Raw genomic sequence first — 12,149 nt, 5'->3', positions numbered from 1 at the left:
TTCTCTTTTATTTTTCCTTTTCTTTCTTGTCTCATTTTTTCTTGTTCTCTGCTTTCTCTCATTCTCTTCTATCATTCTCTCATTCTTTCGTCTAGTTGTCTCTCTCTTCTCTTTCTCTTCCCTGTTCGGCCTTTCTAAAGCAGCCTTTTAACACAGCCCAATTTCTTTTCCATCTTTTTTTCAAAGAGCTGTAAAATACACACAAACACACACACAAAACACCCTTCCTGGCAAATAGAAATATAGAAAATTGACGGTGGAAAAAGACCTCATGGTCCATCTAGTCTGCCCTTATACTATTTCCTGTATTTTACCGATTCCTAAGAGGTCAGTAAGGGGCGTGCATAAGTGCACCAGCGTGCCTTCTGTCCCCTGCCCTCATACTTCTCTTATATTTCTACTAACTACATGTATATGTTTATAAACTAGTATTTCTTCCATATTATTCCTATATCTCTCTTCTAATCTTCCATTTATATATTTTACTATGTTTATATCCTCTGAAATCTACATTATGTATTGGAATGAATGAATGAATAAATGAACTAATTAATAATTTTATCCCAGGCATGTTTAAATTCAGTTGCTGTGGATTTACCAACCACGTCTGCTGGAAGTTTGTTCCAAGCATCTACTCCTCTTTCAGTCAAATAATTTTTTCTCGCGTTGCTTCTGATCTTTCCCCCAACTAACCTCAGATTGTGGCCCCTGGTTCCTTGTGTTCACTTTCCTATTAAAAACACTTCCCTCCTGAACCTTATTTAACCCTTTAACATATTTAAATGTTTTGATTGTGTCCCCCCTTTCCCTTCTGTCCTCCAGACTACACAGATTGAGTTCATGAAGTCTTTCCTCATCAGTTTTATGCTTCTTTCTTTCTTTCTTTCTTTCTTTCTTTCTTTCTTTCTTTCTTTCTTTCTTTCTTTCTTTCTTTCTTTCTTCCTTCCTTTCTTTCTTTCTCTCTCTCTCTCTCTCTTTCTTTCTCTCCTTCCTTCCTTCTTTCTTTCTTTCTTTCTCTCCCTTTCTTTCCTGATCAGTTTTATGCTTAAGAACTTCCCCCATTTTTGTCGCCCGTCTTTAGACCCCTTCAATTTGATCCATCTCTTTTTGTAGGCGAGGACTCCAGAACTGGACACAGTCTTCCATTGTTCAGTTAAATCCCCCACCCACCCACTTTCTGATTATAAAACAGAACAAACCGAAGCACAAATGAAGCCCGGTTCGCTTAGAAAACACAGTGCCGTACTCCGTTCCCCACCCCCCTTCCCTGGCATCCGTTCATCCGCCGTTAAGCATGACACCCCTGGCCTTAATCTCCCCTCTTGGTCTCGGGGAAGGGGAGCAAAAGGGAAGCTTGTGCGAAGTCCCCTCTATCTCCCAGCTTCTCCGCCTCTTCCTCCTCCGTTCGTTCCTGGTTTGCATCTCTTGCCAGGGCCCACGATGGACCTCTTGATCAAATATTAATGTGTGATTCTCTGCTTGCTCACCAATTCAAAGCCAATTAATATTATCTGTCAATTATTTACAGATCCTGAGGTGCGGAAGCGATTCCCGGAGGACTACACCGATCAGGTTGGGCATGCGTAATTAATTTTTTTGACACAACAAAATTCGTCGCCGGTGGGAGGCCGGGCTGGGTGTGTGTGGTTGGTGTTGACCTCATGTGTGTGTGTGTGTGTGTGTGTGTGTGTGTGTGACATGTTTTTTTTTGCTGAATTTGAAAATTAAGGAAGACTAGGATAGATCTATTTCAGCCTTATTTTGGCCTCATCAGCTAGCCATACCCTCACTGGGACTTGAACCTTCAACCTTTGCCTTGTAAGGCAGAGAATTAACCTGTAGGCTACAGTATCCAATCCCTTCAGCTCTGCACCAGGGAAGGATTACATATTTTTATGTATGTACTGCCTTCCTTCTATAAATACTGGTGGCTGGGTGTGGCTTGATTTTGACAGTACAGTACTAAATTAATTTCCAAAACAGAACACTACAGCAAAAGAATAATCATGGAAGCCATTGAGATAGAAAAACATCCCCAAAATATGAACAAGCGGGATGATACCTCCCGCCTACCAGACATCTGGAAACCAGCCCTATTTATTTATATTATATTTATCTACCGCTTTACAGTGCTTAGACAGCCCTCTCTAAGCGGTTTACAGAATCAGCCTCTTGCACCCAACAATCCGGGTCCTCATTTTACCCACCTCGGAAGGACGGAAGGCTGAGTCAACCTTGAGCCGGTGGTGAGATTTGAACTGCTGAACAACAGCTAGCAGTTAGCTGAAGTAGCCTGCACTGCTGCGCTCTAACCACTGCGGCACCCCAGAAAAATCTGAGCAAAAAAAAAAGGAACCCCCCCCTTTTTTTTCTATTCACAAGACGCTTATCCATCCCACATGTGGATGGGAAACCCGGAGAAGTAAATTTGAAGGGTTCTGAGATAAACCTTCCCGGCAACGTAAGTCGTTTATCGGGTGGGCGAATTTCGCCTCGCTGTGTTCGGCGTGGCGCTGAATCCTTATGAATTCGGAGGGGGAGGGGCTCGCTGCTTTTCCCCCGGCCCCCCCACTGCCTTCCTCCCCCCCTTTCCCAAACCCACGGCGTAAAAAGGAGGAGGGGAGAAAGAGGGGCACCTGAGCGTGCAAACGCCCTGGGAATTGTACAATTAGTGCCTGCAGAAGAGGTGAAAAGCAACTGAGCCCTGGCTCAGCGTGTCCGAAGGATGCAATACCTCAAAGCTATTTCCCTCGGCGGTTCCCTCATTATAGAGCAGCGCAGGAGGGATGGGGGTGGTGGATGGGGAGGTGGGTAAGAGATGGTTGTGTTTTCACACCGCTTGTACGCTGGCTGGCACGCTGTTCCTCTAGGGAAACGAGCATCACCTGCGGGAGGAATGAGGTTTCTTTTGGGGTTAGCTATGGCAACTAGCAAAACACTTGATCTCTTCGGCAAATTCGTGTCCATTGTTAGTCTGCGGAGAGGGGCGGCATACAAATCTAATAAATCTAGTAAATAATAATAATAATAATAATAATAATAATAATAATAATAATAATAGAAACATAGAAACATAGAAGACTGACAGCAGAAAAAGACCTCATGGTCCATCTAGTTTGCCCTTATACTATTTCCTGTATTTTATCTTACAATGGATATATATTTATCCCAGGCATGTTTAAATTCAGTTACTGTGGATTTACCAACCACGGCTGCTGGAAGTTTGTTCCAAGGATCTACTACTCTTTCAGTGAAATAATATTTTCTCATGTTGCTTTTGATCTTTCCCCCAACTAACTTCAGATTGTGTCCCCTTGTTCTTGTGTTCACTTTCCTATTAAAAACACTTCCCTCCTGAACCTTATTTAACCCTTTAACATATTTAAATGTTTCAATCATGTCCCCCCTTTTCCTTCTGTCCTCCAGACTATACAGATTGAGTTCATTAAGTCTTTCCTGATACGTTTTATGCTTAAGACCTTCCACCATTCTCTCCTGCAACCCCCCGTTTAGAGGAATCGCTGAGAATCACAGAGGAATCATTTAGTCTGTCATTGGCACTTGTAGAACTATCTGGTTCGGTTCTGCAACCCAACAAGACTGACATGGACTTCAGAGGAGAATCAGAACGGCAGGAAAAAAACAATTGCTGCCAACCTAAACAATGTTGCTTGGCGGGACCCAGGAGAAGAGCCTTCTCTGTGGCGGCCCCGACCCTCTGGAACCAACTCCCCCCAGAGATTAGAATTGCCCCCACCCTCCTTGCCTTTCGTAAGCTCCTTAAAACCTACCTCTGCCGCCAGGCATGGGGGAACTGAGATACTCTTTCCCCCTAGGCCTTTACAATTTTATGCATGGTATGTCTGTATGTATGTTTGGTTTTATAATAAGGGTTTTTAACTGTTTTAATATTGGATTGTTATATGCTGTTTTTATTACTGTTGTTAGCCGCCCCGAGTCTACGGAGAGGGGCGGCATTCAAATCAAATCAAGTCAAGTCAAGTCAAGTCAAGTCAAGTCAAGTCAAATCAAATCAAATCAAATCAAATCAAATCAAATCAAATCAAATCAAATCAAATAAAATAAAATAAAATAAAATAAAATAAAATAAAATAAAATAAAATAAAATAAAATAAAATAAAATAAAATAAAATAAAATAAAATAAAATAAAATAAAATAAAATAAAATAAAATAAAATAAAAAAACAAACAAACCTTCCATTGAGGACCTGTAGACTGCACGAGTCAAAAAGAGGGCGGTGAAAATATACTGCTCAAAATAAATAAATAAAGGGAACACTTAAACCAGTGGTTCTCAACCTGGGGGTCGGGACCCCTTTGGGGATCGAACGACCGTTTCACAGGGGTCGCCTAAGAGTATGGAAGAAGACAAATATTCCATGGTGTTAGCAACTAAAGCTTCTATTCTGGCACCTCGGAACATATTTTTACAATCTGACCAATCAGGCGTTTACAGTGGGGTTGTCCCTCTGACCTTTCTGCCAATCAGCTTAAAGCTCTGTTGGTGGCGCTAGATTTATGGTGGGGGATCACCACAACATGAGGAACTGTATTAAGGGGTCGTGGCATTAGAAAGGTTGGGAACCACTGACTTAAACAATGGAGTATAACTCCAAGTAAATCAAACATCTGTGAAAACTAACTGCCCACTTAGGAAGCAACACGGATTGACAATCAATTTAACATGTTGCCAGCACATTCAACTTTGTACAGGACAAAGTATTCAATGAGGATATTTCATTCCTTCAGATGTAGGATGTGTTCTTTGAGTGTTCCCTTTATTTTTTTGAGTAGTGTATTTACTGCCCCCTCACATCCTGAACGTAAACTGTTTCAACTCCTCAAAACGTCACTACAGAGCACTGCACACCAATACAACGAGACACAAGAACAGTTTTCCCCCCGAACGCCATCACTCTGCTAAACAAATAATTCCCTCACCACTCTCAAACTATTTACTAAGTCTGCACTACTATTACTACTAGTTTTTTCTCATCATTCCTATCACCCATTTCCTCCCACTTAGGACTGTATGACTGTAACTTGTTGCTTGTATTCTTAAGATTTTTTATTAATATTGATTTTTAATTGATTGCTTATTTGTACCCTATGACCATCATTATGTGTTGTACCTCATGATTCTGGACAAATGTCTCTTTTCTTTTATGTACACTGAGAGCATCTGCACCAAAGACAAATTCCTTGTGTGTCCAATCACACTTGGCCAATAAAGAATTCTATTCTGTTCTATTCTATTCTATTCCATTCCATTTCATTTCATTTCATTTCATTCCATTCCATTCCATTCTTCTCTACTGTACTCTATTGTACTCTATGCACTCTTCTCTTCTCTTCTTCTCTACTCTACTCTACACTATTGTACTCTATTATTCTATTCTATTCTATTCCATTCCATTCTATTATATTACTATTCTACTCTACACTATTGTACTATTCTACTCTACTCTATTCTTCTCTACTCTATTGCACTCTATTATTCTGTTCTGTTCTACTCTATTCTCTACTCTACTCTATTGTACTCTATGCACTCTTCTCTTCTCTTCTTCTCTACTCTACATTATTGTACTCTTCTATTCTATTCTATTCTACTGTACTACACTATTGTACTCTATTGTTCTGTTCTGTTCGGTCCTGTTCTGTTTTACTCCACTCTACTCTATTCTTTACTCTATTCTATTGTACTTTATGCACTCTTCCCTTCTCTTCTTCTCTACTCTACTCTACATTATTGTACTCTTCTATTCTATTCTATTCTACTCTACTCTACTCTACTCTATTCTTTACTCTATTCTATTGTACTCTATGCACTCTTCTCTTCTCTTCTTCTCTACTCTACTCTACATTATTGTACTCTTCTATTCTATTCTATTCTACTGTACTCTACTCTACTCTATTCTTCTCTACTCTACACTATTGTACTCTATTGTTCTGTTCTGTCCTGTTCTGTTTTACTCTACTCTACTCTATTCTTTACTCTATTCTATTGTACTCTATGCACTCTTCTCTTCTCTTCTTCTCTACTCTACACTATTGTTCTATTCTATTCTACTCTACTGTGCTCTACTCTATTCTTCTCTACTCTACACTATTGTACTCTATTATTCTGTTCTGTTCTATTCTACTCTACTCTATTCTATTCGTCTCTACTCTACTCTACACTATTGTACTCTTCTATTCTATTCTATTCTACTGTACTATACTCTATTCTTCTCTACTCTACACTATTGTACTCTATTATTCTATTCTGTTCTGTTCTACTCTGTTCTACTCTGTTCTACTCTACTCTATTCTATTCTTCTCTACTCTACTCTACACTATTGTACTATTCTATTCTATTCTATTCTATTCTGGGATATTTCTCCAAGGCAGATCTCCTCTTCCTTGCTGGCAACCAACACCAGCGTTACATCCTCGGGGCTCCTTCTGGGCACAGTCGGCGCTTAAGCCTGATGCCCAAAACACCTCTTGACTATGAATATATATATATTTTTTAAAAAGGCAACATGCCGCTTGGCGGTTTTCTTCCGGTGAGGTCTATCATAGCTTGTTCTGGTGTGGCATTGCAGGGAGGGGGGTTGCGAGCCACCGAAAACACACAGACGTCCAATAATTGTTAATAAATAGGTCCCTGAGTGCATTCTGCGGGTGTTGGGCCAGTGTGCGCCAGGAAAAGCTATGGGAAGCCTCTCCTGTGAAGTGTAAGCCAGATTAAAGGTCCCTTTGGCCTAGAGCTGTCGGTCGTGGCTGTGATCGATGGATAATAAAACCGGGGATTCCCCCGTGAAATAGGGTTCCCTTGAGTAAAACCACACACAGGCCTGAAAGAGAGACCTTTTCAACCAGTCAGAATAGAGGTAGAAAAGGGTTTCAGAGGTCTTCTAGTCCAACACCTGGCTCCCCCATGAAATATACTGCTCAAAAAAAAAAGGGGGAACACTTAAACAACCAAATATTTAATTCCAAGTCAATCAAACTTCTGTGAAATCAAACTGTCCACTTAGGAAGCACCGCTGATTGACCATCCATTTCATATTATTATTATTATTTATTAGATTTGTATGCTGCCTCTCTCCGTAGACTCGGGGCGGCTCACAACAATAATAACACAATACAGTATATAACAAATGTAATAATTAAAAGTCACTAAAAACATACACACAAACATACCATGCATAAACTGTATAGGCCCGGGGAAGATGTCTCAGTTCCCCCATGCCTGGCGGCAGAGGTGGGTTTTAAGAAGTTTACAAAAGACAAGGAGGGTGGGGGCAATTCTAATCTCCAGGGGGAGCTGATTCCAGAGGGTCGGGGCCGCCACAGAGAAGGCTCTTCCCCTGGGTCCCGCCAGATGACATTGTTTTGTCGGCGGAACCCGGAGAAGGCCACCTCTGTGGGACCTAACTGGTCGCTGGGATTCGTGTGGCAGAAGGCGGTCTCGGAGACATTCTGGCCCGATGCCATGAAGGGCTTTATAGGTCATGACCAACACTTTGAATTGTGGCCGGAAACTGATCGGCAACCAGTGTAGACTGCGGAGTGTTGGTGTGACATGGGCATACCTAGGGAAGCCCATGATTGCTCTCGCAGCTGCATTTTGCACGACCTGAAGTTTCTGAACACTCTTCAAAGGTAGCCCCATGCTGTTGTGCACATTCAACTTTGTACAGAGCAAAGTATTCAAGGAGAATATTTCATTCATTCAGATCTAGGATGTGTTCTTTGTTCCCTGTATTTTTTTTTTTAGCAGTATATTTTCCCTTGAGCAAAACCACATTCTTGAAAGGGAGACAATTTTCAATCGATAAGAATAGAGCTGGAAGGGACCTTGGAGGTCCTATAGTCCAGCCCCCTTCCTTCTCTCTCTTTTTTTAAAATGAATATAAATATTAAAATTACATTGAAAACATTGATTCAAACCTGTACGCACATAACATAACATAGATACATACAAACATGCAAACAAGGAATTAAAAAAAGAAAGAAAACAAAAGCAAAAAATAAGAAAACAACTTCTAGACCTTTTCTTTTAATGCTAAACTATACTGTTGTTATATTCCAATCAGTTAAACTGTATTGCTTTTACAGTTCTTAACTTTCAATCTATTTCATTATTAGTATCAATATTTCAACATCTTGGTTTAAAGCCTGGGCAGAAATTGTCCGGAGTTCAGCTTTTGGGTATATCCATTTATTTATTTATTTATATATTTTTTAAAATAATAATAATAAATTACCGTATATACAAATAAAACAGATATGTAAAAAGACAGACAAACATATATGGGTACATTTCCCCCTTGTTTACAGTAAGCGTCTGTTGGTTTGTATCCACCAATATATTTTCCCTATACAAATATGTTTACATTTTTATAAATTACTTGTTCTTTTTTGGTGGTGCGGTGGCGCCTTGGTGGCGCAGTGGTTAGAGTGCAGTACTACAAGCTGCTTCTGCTGGCTGCCTGCAGTTTGGCAGATCGAATCTCAGTAGGCACAAGGTTGACTCAGCCTTCCATTCGTCCAAGGTGGGTCAAATGAGGACCCAGATTGTTGGGGGCAAGAGGCTGACTCTGTAAACCAGTGTTTCCCAACCTTGGCAACTTGAAGATATTGACTTCAACTCCCAGAATTCCCCAGCCAGCATTCGGGGGAAAACTGTCCTTGCGTTTAGCTGTCTTAGTGTGCAGTGCTCTGTAGCGGCGTTTTGAGGGTAGGAGTGGAAACAGTTTATGTCCAGGATACGAGGGGTCAGTCAATATTTTCACCGCCCTCTTTTTGACTCATGCAGTCTACAGGACCTCAATGGAAGGCAGGTTGGCAGCCATTGTTTTTTCTGCAGTTGGCTGCATAGCTAGAGGTATAACAAGCAGGAAGAGGGAGATTGTGATCCCGCTATATAGAACGCTGGCGAGACCACATTTGGAATATTGTGTCCAGTTCTGGAGACCTCACCTACAAAAAGATATTGACAAAATTGAACAGGTCCAAAGACGGGCTACAAGAATGGTGGAAGGTCTTAAGCATAAAACGTATCAGGAAAGACTTCATGAACTCCATCTGTATAGTTTGGAGGACAGAAGGAAAAGGGGGGACATGATCGAAACATTTAAATATGTCAAAGGGTTAAATAAGGTTCAGGAGGGAAGTGTTTTTAATAGGAAAGTGAACACAAGAACAAGGGGAAACAATCTGAAGTTAGTTGGGGGAAAGATCAAAAGCAACGTGAGGAAATATTATTTCACTGAAAGAGTAGTAGATCCTTGGAACAAACTTCCAGCAGACGTGGTTGGTCAATCCACAGTAACTGAATGTAAACATGCCTGGGATAAACATAGATCCACCCTAAGATAAAATACAAAAAATAGTATAAGGGCAGACTAGATGGATCATGAGGTCTTTTTCTGCCACCAGTCTTCTATGTTTCTATGTTTTTGATTCTCCTCTGAAGTTTGTGTCAGTCCTGTTGGGCTGCAACCAACCTTCCTCCCATAATAATCTCTGCACAAGGTCCAAAGTTGCTTACACCGTCCGGTTCCCAAGAGAAGCCCCCCCTCCCCTATCCAATAAGGTGGATAAAGTCAACCACAAGACCCCTCACTCATTAGCACCGGAGCCCCTACCCCATTCTCTTCCTCTCCCCCACCCCGCCAGCCTAAATTCCCAGGGGCTGTTTGGACATCTTCTGATCGGTGTCTGTGCCAAACAGACATATTTTCCCCCCATTCTGGACCAGCCTTTTGTATCTGGCCCTGCAAGAATCTGTCGCAAATTATTGTGCTTTAAAATAAAATAAAATAAGAAAACCCCGGAGAAAAAAGAAAGGAAGGTTAGACTGACATCTGTGGCTAGATAATGATTGCTAGCCTCTCGGCTCTGCTTAAGCCACAAAGCTAGCGCGGAAACATGTTAAGAAGAAAGAGAATGGATGAAAAAAAAAAGAAGGTTAGAAATAACCCCGTCCCACGGATATTTTTCCCTTTTTCCTGACGGGTCCTGGTTGTTGGCGTGGCACGATAATCCCTTTTGATCTGGGCTCTTAATTGTCTGCTCGAGATAAATGGGCAATGAAAGGCGATCAGTTTTATCCTCTTTTCTTTTTTTTGCCTTCTGTTTTGCTCCTCATTTAGAGGAGGAATAAATTATCTTTCTCTTCTCCTTAGGAAAAAGAAAAAAATCCTTTTTTCTTTTTTCCAAAACCGGGCAGAAAAATCACTTTAAAAAAAGAAAAGAAAAACGTTCTCATTATTTTAAACCTTCTCGGTTTTGATAACACATTTCCTCTTTCGGGGAAAAATGTAATCTGAAATGTAAATATGTGTGTATCTGAGACGGGAAGGAGGGGGCTAATGAGATGGACAGCTCCGTTTGCAGAATCTGGATTGCAATCCTCCAGTTTTTCTCCCTCTCCCCCCCTTTAAAAAGAAAGAATTTTACACTACAAAATAGTCAGGTGGCCTTATTAAAAGCAACTTTCCATTATGTTGTTTTTTAAAGTGGTTAACATCCAATGCAGGGTGTTGAAGAGAACTCGAGAGAAGTATAAGGAGATTGATTTCAAGACTGTTTGCATAATGCGTGCAAAGTGAAAAAAAAACGGAGTTTCTAGTCCCTCACGTAAATACACGTTTCTCTTTCAGACTTTTTATAAATGCAAACGCAAAGAGGGTGGCGAAACATATTTGCACAAAGCTTGCCGGGTGAGGCAGGCATGATTATTAGTATAGTTAAAGACCCCTCTTAGATGGGATTACAATGCAAGTGTTCAACCACCAAAATTATTTAAATTACAGTTTTGCAATTTATGTGGTGTTGCTTTTCCAGCGTTCGGGGGCCACTGAAAGGCGTTAAAATAACGTTCAGTATTCAAAGCTTGAGAAAAAGGCCTCAAAGAAAGGAAGTCAAAGAACCAAATGAATTCAATCTCATTTTCTCCACTTTTAATTTGAGGCTTTAATAACGCCACTTGTCAGATTGAAAAAGTCGATAAACAAGAACGCTTAAGGTTTTAACAAGAGTTGGCTCCCTGGACTTTTTGTGTGTGTGTGAAATCTAATCCTGTTGGCTCATTGGCTTCATTGGCCAAAAAATAAATAATAACAATAATAAAAGGGTTGAAATGTCACTTTCCCCAAACTTAATATTATTTGAAAATATACCCATTTGTCTCGCAGATTGTGGTCTTGAATTTTTAAACTTTTCCTATTCTACTCTGTTGCAGGTTGATTGTAGTGAGAGTACTTGTAAAAAAGAGGGAGGGAGGGAAAGAAGGAAGGAAGGAAAGAGAGAGAGGAAGAGAAAGAAGAAAGAAAGAGAAAGAGGAAGGAAAGAAGGAGAAGAGAGGGAGGAAAGGGAGCAAAGAGAAGGAAAGAAAGGAAAGAACAGAGAAAAGAAGGAATGAAAGAAAAGAAGGAAGAGAGAAGAGGAAAGAGAAGAGAGGAAGAGAAAGGGAGGAAGGAGAAGGAAAGGAGGGAAGGAAAAGAGAAAGGGAGGAATGAAAGAAAAGAGGAAGGAAGGAAGGAAAAGAGAAAGGAAGGAAGGAGAGAGGGAAGGGAGGGAGGGAAGGAAGGAAGGAAAAGAGAAAGGAAGGAAGGAAAGAAAAGAGAAAGGAATGCAAAGGAAAGAGGGAGGGAAGGGAGGAAGGAAAAGAGAAAGGAAGATTGGAAGAAAAGAAAGGAAGGAAAGGAAGGAAGAAAGGAAATAAAAAAGAAGGAAGGAAGGGAAAAAAAGGGAAAGGAAGAGAAGAGAAGAGAAGGAAGGAAGGAATATATGGTCTTCATCCCATGCTGCACAAATCTTCCACATATCCTGTATCATTATTTCCTTCTTTCTTTTACAATTCTTCGAGTGATTCTCTTTTTCCTATGTACCAAGCATTGTTTTATATATCCTCCATCTGTTTCGTTTGCTCCACCATGACAGCCTGTCAACATATAATACGATCAACTAGTGGAATAAAATCTCCATTTCAGCAGGGCTCCTTTCAGACGATTTGCTTCTTGGTTTGGTGGGGTCTTTGGTTGGCTTGGAGTTTGCTACCCGGGCGTTTAAAAAAAGGACGAGAGAATGAAAAGATGAATGAATGGATCACTCCCTTTCAAGCAAGATGGCCG

At 40.7% G+C, this 12,149-nt stretch overlaps 1 protein-coding gene across 2 annotated transcripts in view; it reads left to right on the top strand.

The window, feature by feature from the left end:
* The window catches only part of DENND1A (DENN domain containing 1A), a 235,816-nt gene that overhangs the window by 51,299 nt on the left and 172,368 nt on the right, over positions 1–12,149 (top strand). For both annotated transcript variants that reach the window (XM_070758843.1, XM_070758844.1), the window contains exon 3: positions 1,529–1,572. In XM_070758843.1, the coding sequence (XP_070614944.1) occupies positions 1,529–1,572 (44 nt within the window). The remainder of the gene's footprint in view (positions 1–1,528; positions 1,573–12,149) is intronic.

The sequence above is a fragment of the Erythrolamprus reginae genome, chromosome 8 (assembly GCF_031021105.1).
Source record: "Erythrolamprus reginae isolate rEryReg1 chromosome 8, rEryReg1.hap1, whole genome shotgun sequence".
Taxonomy (NCBI): domain Eukaryota; kingdom Metazoa; phylum Chordata; class Lepidosauria; order Squamata; family Dipsadidae; genus Erythrolamprus; species Erythrolamprus reginae.
Note: the sequence above shows the minus strand (reverse complement) of the source record. Positions and strands in the feature narration are given on the sequence as shown.